The 9,268-nt window shown below is 36.4% G+C and overlaps 1 protein-coding gene across 1 annotated transcript; it reads right to left on the reverse strand.

Annotated features, from left to right (window-relative positions):
- Positions 1-1,062: 1,062 nt before the first annotated feature.
- On the reverse strand, positions 1,063-1,860 carry LOC125916358 (olfactory receptor 4A47-like). Its single transcript, XM_049622517.1, has one exon. The coding sequence runs from the start codon at positions 1,858-1,860 to the stop codon at positions 1,063-1,065; it is 798 nt and encodes a 265-aa protein (XP_049478474.1).
- Between the last annotated feature and the right edge of the window lie 7,408 nt (positions 1,861-9,268).

The following is a 9,268-nucleotide window of genomic DNA, read 5'->3' on the forward strand; positions in this document are numbered from 1 at the left end:
TATATATATATATATATATATATATATATATATATATATATATTTGCAATGACATGGATGAAGCTACAGAGTATAGTGCCAAGCAAAATAATTCAGAGAGAGAAAAATACCACATGATTTCACTCATGTGGAATTTAAGAAACAAAAAATGAGCAAAGGGAAAAAGAGAGAGAGAAAGATACAAATCAAGATATAGACTCTCAGTCATAGAGAACTGACGGTTACCAGAGGAGAAGCAGGGTTGGGTTAAAGAGGTGATGGGGATTAAGGTATGTACGTATTATGTTGAGCACCAGGTGATGAATGGAATTGCTCAATCACTACATTGCACATATGAAGCTAATAAAACACTGTATGCTAAAGAAGAAAATCAATCCAACTAAATATAAAATAAGAATTCGAATGAAAGTAATAAATTAAGTATAGCCAATAATTAAAAATTCAAGTAACTAGGAACACCTGGGTGGCTCAGTCAGTTAAGTGTCTAACTTGGGCTCAGGTTGTGATCTTGCTATTCATGGGCTCAAGTCCCACGTGGGGCTCTAAGGTGACAGCTCAGAGCTTGAAGTCTGCTTTGGAGTCTGTGTCTCCTTCTCTTTCTGCCCCTCCCCCCTCTCACTTTCCCTCTCTGTCTCTCAAAAATAAATAAAGTATTAAAATTTTTTGAAAGAAATATTAGTGGAACTACAAAAATGTCATTGGTTACTTCATTACATCTGGAGATTAAGAGTATACTTCTCATGATGAGCACTATGTATAGAATTGTTAAATCATTATATAGTGCATGTGAAACTAATATAACACTTTATATTAATTTTACATGAATAAAAAAATAAATACATAGCAATTAGTGTAACTATAAAACTTTCATTGACTACTCAATTACATATTATTTATTGACTCCTACTGTAAGTGCATTTACAGTAAAACAGACGTTAACATTTGAGGAGATGGACACAAATGTTAAATTATTTTCTTCATGGTGGATCATACACTTACTACTGAGAGATATAACATTTCTCCTCCAGAGTTTCTTCATAGCATTCATCATCTCAGAATTTCTCAGAGTGTAGATCTGAGTGTAGATCTCATGTACATGAAAATACACGGCACAAAGAAGAAGACCACCACAGTGATGTGGGCACCACAGGTCTGGAGGGCTTTCTGCCTCCCTTCTGGACTAAGGTCCTTTAGAGAGTGCAAGATGACACCATAAGAGATGAGCAAGAGCACAAACACGATTGTGCAGATCAGTCCTCCGTTGGCCACCACTAACAGGCCAATGACATGGGTGTCAGTACAGACCAGTTTCAGTAAGGGGTACATATCACAGGAAAAATGATCGATGACATTAGGGCCACAGAATGGGAGCCCATAAATAGTGCTAACTTGAATTACTGAATGCATAAAACCCCCAACCCAGGACCCTACCAGGAGCACAACACACACCCACTGTCTCATGATAACCAAATAATGCAAGGGCTTACAGATGGCCACATAGCGGTCATAGGCCATCACCAGCAGAAGAAAAACTTCTGATCCACCAAAAAAGTGCTCTACAAATAGTTGGGTCATACAAGATTGGAAGGATATGGTGTTTTCCCCAAAGAACAAGTCCGAAATCAATCTGGGGGAAATGCAAGAGGAATAAGTGACATCCATAAATGATAAGCTAGCAAGAAACAAGTACATAGGCGAGCCCAGGGTCTTACTGACAGTTACAGTCATGACAATGAGCAAATTGCCCACCATGGTGAAAATATAGAAAAGCAAAAACATAACAAAAAGGACCTTCTGTTCCTTTGGATCCTGTGTGAGACCCAAGAGGACAAAGTAAGTTACATTGTTTCTTGCTTCCATCTAATCTGCATAGGAGGTGATTTCTCATGTTAGAAGCAGGAGATCTATAAAACAAGGGAAAAAACTTTTAAATGCATTATAAGAGTAATCTTTCATTGATTCATTCAATTAAAAAATGTGAAAGAGTGCCTGCTTGTGTCAAATGTTTTATAGACATTGTGATTTCCAAGTTGAATAAGCCATGGTTTCCTACATTTAGTGATAGCATACATAATAATCACCAAAAAGTGACAATATAAAAACAGCCCCACAATGTGAAGGTCACAGAGTAGGAATATATCTACCAGACAGGAGTCAGAGGCTTCCCAGAGGTGCAATGCTTTAGCTGAGTTTTAAAGGAAAAGTGGAAGGACAAGAAAAGAGGGCAAGGGAATTCCATGAAAAGGTGCATAGTTTATAAAGTCACAAAAGTGAAATACTTGAGACCAATGTAGTGTAATTGACATATTCAATGTGAGTAGGTCAAATTAGGAATAGAAGGTCACTGAAGGATTGTGTCTTCCCTCACTGATACTTCTCAGTGGTTGGATATACCCCCTTTTCCTGACTAATAAATGGGGAAGCACACCAGTGTTGTGTCTCTCCCTTAATTTTTAACCTTCATATCAAGACAGTATGGTACTGGCACAAGAACAGACACATAGACCAATAGAATAGAATAGAAAACGCTGAACTGGACCCACAAATGTATGGCCAACTAATCTTTGACAAAACAAAAGAGAGTATCCAATGGAAAAAAGACAGTCTCTTTAGCAAATGGTGCTGGGAGAACTGGCAGAATGAAACTGGATCATTTTCTTACATCATACACAAAAATAAACTCAAAATGGATGAAAACCTAAACGTGAGACAGAAAACCATCAAAACCCTAGAGGAGAAAACAGGCAACAACTTCTTTGACCCTAGCCATATCAATTTCTTGCTCAACATGCCTCCAAAGGCAAAGGAAATAAAAGCAAAATGAACTACTGGGATCTCATCAAGACAAAAAGCTTCTGCACCACAAAGGAAACAATCAGCAAAACAAAAAGGCAACTGATGGAATGGGAGAAGATATTTGCAAGTGACATATCAGATACAGTATTAGTATCCAAAATCTATAAAGAACTTACCAAACTCAACACCTGAAAAACAAATAATCCAGTGAAGAAATGGGCAGAAGACATGAAAAGACACTTTTCCAAAGAAGACATCCAGGTGGCCAACAGACGCATGAAAAGATGATCAACTTCAACATCACTCATCATCAGGGCAATACAAATTAAAACCACATTGAGATACCACCTCACATCGGTCAGAGTGGCTAAAATTAATTCAGGAAACAACAGATGTTGGCAAGGATGTGGAGAAATGGGAACCCTCATGCACAGCTAGTGGGAATGCAAACTGGTGCAGTCACTCTGGAAAACAGTGTGGAGGTTCCTCAAAAACTTGAAAATAGAACTACCCTATGACCCAGCAATAGCGCTATGAGGAATTTATCCAAAGGATACAGGAGGGCTGATTCATAGGGGCACATGGCTTTCAACAATAGCCAAATTATGAAAAGAGCCCAAATGTCCATCAATTGATGAATGCATAAAGATGTGACTCATATATACAATGGAATACTACTTGGCAATGAGAAAAAATGAAATCTTGCCATTTTCAACAATGTAGACAGAACTGGAGGGTATTATGCTAAGTGAAATAAGTCAGTCAAAGAAAGACTGATATCATATGTTTTCACTCATATGTGGAACTTGAGAAACTAAACAGATGACCATGGTGGGGAGAGAAGGGGAAAAAATAGTTTCAAACAGAGAGGGAGGCAAACCATAAGAGACTCATACAGAGAACAAACTGAGGGTTGATGGGGGTTGGGGAAGGAGGGAAATGGGTGACGGGCATTTAGGAGGGCAATTGTTGGGATGAGTACTGGGTGTGGTATGTAAGCGATGAATCACGGGAATCTACCCCCAAAACCAAGAGTGCACTGTATACACTCCATGTTAGCTAACTTGACAATATATTAAAAAAACAATAATACAAAAATAAATTACACATCTCTCTCTTCAAAAAAAAATTCACACATGCAACATCTCCAAATTTGGACATCTCCAACTGGATATCAATTCAGTACTTATAAACTAAATTTTTAATGTTCAGCAATAAACATAGGTGTTTCCACCTCATTAAATGGTACCACCTTCCATGTCATTGCTCAGACAAGAAATATCACCATGCCATTCATGCCTTTCTTGCTCTCATATCACGTATTGTTACCTTTAACAAATCTTATTAACCCCTCTAAAATATATCACAAACTTTATCATTTCCCTCCCCACCGCTTCCCTACTGAGCCACTGCACTGGTCTCCTGCCACGTCCCTCTCCTTTCATTCTGGCCTACATCAGTATGTTCTCCTCGTGCAGTTCAAATGATTTATTTATAAAATCTGATTCTGATCTATCATTCCACAGCTCACAATGCCTACGGTGGATTCCAATCACACACTCACAGCTTCATGTATCATAGTTCATATTTACAGTAAGAGGAACTATAATCTCCACTTCATAAGTGGACAAGCAGAGGCTCAGAACATCTAATTAACTTTCCCAAGGTCACCTATTTTTCAAAGTTTGCTTTATCTCAAAGTGATCTCACTTTTACATAATAAAGAAATTCACACAATTGCAAACCTGGTTCCCAATATTTACTGTTAGTCTTACCTCGTGAAGACAAGTCCAGAATCTGAAGGAAGAGTTTTTAATCATTTGTCGGACTGGAATTTTTTTTTTCATCCAGTATGACAAGAGAAAGAAAAAATCTGCATTATTATTTGAAGATATATTTTATTTCATTTGGATATCAGTCTATGTTCTTCATGGGGTCTTCCAATTATTCAGAAGATTGCTTTTATTTGCACTAGAGATTATGTAAAAGGAATTCTACGATCCATACACACAATAAAACTTTATTACCTTAGGATAATTTATCTAAAAGACAAGCAACCTAATTTTACATAAAAAGATAGCAACCAGCCATTTTCCAGGGAGATTTTTCTCCAGTAACTCTTTCCTACTAATTTCAAAATAGAAAAAAAAATTCACTTGGTTAGTCCTTCTCCTTCTTTTGTGTTGGTGTGACCACACCAGTTGACTTGAAATTTTGACACAAATTATTGTGCTTTTTTTGGGGGGGGAGGAGGGTGGGTAGTGCATTCAGCCAACAAAGACCTCCTAATAAATTCATCATTTCTGAAGAGGAGAGCATCTTTCTCCTGATAGGGGCAGAGATCACTAGACATTTCATCCTTTCTAACCACCATTTGTCATTCAGTCAGAATTGGAAAGTGTCCAAGACTGATGCTTGCTTAATTAAATTCACTGGGATTGCCCACAAAATGTTTTAAAAATATCTCTGTGTAGACCAAATCACATAATTAATTTCTAAAGGATGTAACATGTAGGGAAAAACAATTTTTAGAACCATTAGGAGACTATTGCCAGTCAAGAATAAAAATCTCAGCCACGTCATTTTGTGCAAGTGAAGGCTACTTTATCATGTATTCCCCCACTTGCCATAGCAAGTTTCTTCTCATTTTATTTAACACTCAATTTATCATCTGCCTTAAAGTATGATTGGATATGTTAAATATTTCTTTATCAAATTAGATGTGTTAACTATTCAATTATTAATTATTGCTTTTATATTAGAGCATCTATTTAATGCCAGGAACCATGCTGTGAATGAGGACATACCAATTAATAAAACAGGGGCAAAAATCACATGAAAAGTCCTTCCTGCATGGACTTTATTTCTCATAAGGTCAGACAACAAATAAGAGGACAATCTAATAACCCAATAATAGCCTTCACATGACTGTGTAAAAACTAGCCTAATTACTAGAAATAAATTTAGCCAATCCTACTAATTTTTTTAAAAAATTTAAAAACCTCAAAAGTTATTTGAATGTATCTCTTCTTGGTCAGTATGGTTAGGCAATCAAAAAGTCCTTTAGAGGATTAGCATAATGTCCATGTCATTAGCATAATGACATGAATCTGTCTCTTTGCCTGATAAGAAAAATGCTAGAATTTAACTTCCTAGAAGACCAACGACTGAACTCTCTCTCAGGTAGTAGGAGAACGCTTTACTTGTTCAGTCATTCAAAATGACATTCAAAATGTATCCCTAAGGCCACCTCTTCCCTAATGGAAGAGACATTTTTACCTTTCTCCAGCTTTATCCTAGACAATTGGGCCCTTCCACATGTTTGTACAAGCAGCAAGGAATACCTATGCACAGGAAAATATAACAAGAAAACATCTAGGGGATGAAGAGAAATTCCAGCCTGGGCAGATATTTGAGTTGTCAGAAATCTCCTGGGCCATTGTATCAGGAAAGTAATCCTTCCATTCTATGTGAAGACACAGCCTATGGTTTTCTACTGTTTTTAAATGAAAGAGAGTGTAATGTCATTACAGATTAGTTTATTAGAATACGTGGAACAAATTCACATGAAGTAACTACTTCTGGACAGTTTTCTCCCCTAGAGCAATCCTTAGAGAAAAAATGACTTAGTTCTTGCCAGGAAAGTATCAGACAGCCAAATATGTGAAAAGCCTCTATTTTGAATAGAAAAAAAAGGTAAGCAAATAATAAATTTTGAGTTTCATAATACGAAACATTCAGGTAAGGGAAGTCATATTTAAGCCAATGTGAAAGGAGAACCAGTCTCAGACTGACTTACCCAATCATACCCTCAACAAAGGAGGTCCTTCTTCCAGCTGTTAGAATCTTTGCTCAAGAGGCCCTGAGGCTCAGAGGCAGAAGGCCTTGGGATAAGAGAAGTTACTGGGGTTGACATTGCAATTGTTGAAAAGATTGGTAATCACAGTTCCGGAGTCTGGGTTGCAACGGATGCTGTTGATGAAGGTCTGAAACTATGTCAACTAACACCATAATGATTTTCAGTTCATTAATTTAGTCCCTTAATTTCAGTCCAGTAGCAATTGAGTAACTGCAACTACCAGAAACAGATTATTTTCCAACAAGAGACTGGTAGTACATCAAATTGCTGAGGGCTTCCACACTTACCCATTTCCCCATGGCTTACGGTGGGCGCCATCGAGCATCTTCGTCTCCACATATGTGTAATTGTATATTGCATTTTCTAGGTCATAAGGATCATTGATAATGAGTCATTTAATACCTGTATGAACCATCCGAAGAACTTTCTAACATGCTAACCCACACCAAAAGTTGCTGGTTTTCAGCTGACCTAAATGTATATATAGATTTATACTTGTGTTAAAAATAAAGCTCTACTAGCAGCTAAGCTTTTATTTTAAGAAGCTAGAAAAAAAGAAAACTAAATTAAAGACAAAGTGAAAATAAAAAAGGATGTAATGAAAAGATCAAAAATAACTAAAATAGAAAACATAAAATAGAGTAAACTAAAACAGCCAAAAGTTAGTACTTTTATAATACAACTGATAAGTTTCTAGCAGGAGTGATGAGACAACTACCAATATCAGAAATTAAAAAGCAGATAAAATCATACAAATACTGCAGACTTTAAAAGGATAATAAATGGTTCTTATGAAAAACATTATTCAAAGAAATTTGATACCTTAGATAAAATGGATAAAATAAAGGAAAAACACAACCTTCTGAAAAAGACTCAAAAATAAAAACTTGAAAGTTAAATACTCCTATATATCTCCAAGAAATAAGCTGTCCTTTTTTTCTAAACATGATTGTGTTATAGAAAACTCTAAGGAATCTACAGAGATTACTAGAAATAATAAGTGAATTGAGTGAGTTTTCAGGAACACAAGGTCCAAATAAAATGTTCAATTGCATTTCTATATATTAATATCCATAACAATTGAAAACTTACAAAATGTTAAACACCTTTACATTAGTATCTGAAAACAAAAATACTTAGGAAAAGATGAGCAACACTCCTCCACTAAAACTAAATTTTGTTGTATTTTTGCCATTGGGAAATTATTTTTACTGCTTCAAGTTTTTATTTAAGTTCCAGTTAACATATAGTGTAAAATTGGTTGCAGGAGTAGAGTTTAGTGATTCATCACTTCCATATACCACCCATTGTTCATCACAAGTGATCTCCTTAATACTCAGCACTCATTTAGCCCATCCCTAATCTACCCAACCCCCCTCAACCCTTACTTTGTTCTCTAGAGTTGAGGTTCATGGTTTGCCTCCCTCTCTTTTATCCCCCACTTCCCCTATGTTCATCTGTCTTGCATCTTCAATTCCATGAGTGAAATTGTATGGTATTTGTCTTTCTCTGACTCATTTCACTTCACATAATGCATTCTAGTTCCATCCAGTCATTGCAAATGGCAAGACTTCGTTCTTTTTTGATGGCTAATAATCCATTGTATGTATATACCACATCCTTGTTTTTCATTCATCAGTCGATGGACATTTGGGCTCCTTCCATAATTGGCTATTGTTGATAATACTGCTATAAATATTGGGGTGCATGTGTCCCTTCAAATCAGATTTTTGTTTACCTACTAGAACAATTACTGGGTTGTAGGGTAGTTCTATTTTTAACTTTTGAGAAACCTCCACACCATTTTCCAGAGTGGTTGCACTAGTTTGCATTCCCACCAAAGTTGTAAGAGGGTCTCCCTTTCTTCGCATCCTCGCCAACATCTGCTGTTTCCCGTGTTGTTAATTTTAGCCATTCAGACAAGTGTGAAGTGATATCTCATTTTAGTTTTGATTTGTATTTCCCCAATGATGAGTGATGTTGAGCATCTTTTCATGGTCTGTTAGCCATCTAGATGTCTTCTTTGGAGAAGTGTTTATTCACATCTTCTGACTATTTCTTACCTGGATTATTTGTTTTGGGAGTGTTAAGATTGATAATTTCTCTATAGATTTTGGACAGCATCCCTTTAACTGATATGTCATTTACAAATATCTTCTCCCATTCTGTGGTTGCCTTTCAGTTCTGTTGATTGCTTCTTTCTCTGTGCAGTAGCTTTTTAACTTGATGAAATCCCGATAGTCCTTTTTTACTTTTGTTTCCCTTGCCTTCAGCAACATGTCTAGTAAGAAGTTACTACATCTTATGTCAAAGAGATTGCTGCCTGTTTTCTCCTCTAGGACTTTGATGGTTTTCTGTCTCACATATAGGTCTTCATCTATTTTGCATTTAGTTTTGTGTATGATGTAAGAAAGTGGTCCTGTGTCATTCTTCTGCATGTCACTGTCCAGTTTTCCCAACATCATTTGTTGAAGAGACTATCTTTTTTTTTCCATTGGATATTCATTCCTACTTTGTCAAAGATTAGTTAGCCATGTCATAGTTGGTCCATTTCAGGGTATTCTACTATGTTCCATTGATCCATATTGATCTATGTGTCTGTTTTTGTGCCAG

Source organism: Panthera uncia, chromosome D1 (assembly GCF_023721935.1).
Source record: "Panthera uncia isolate 11264 chromosome D1, Puncia_PCG_1.0, whole genome shotgun sequence".
NCBI classification, from domain to species: Eukaryota; Metazoa; Chordata; class Mammalia; order Carnivora; family Felidae; genus Panthera; species Panthera uncia.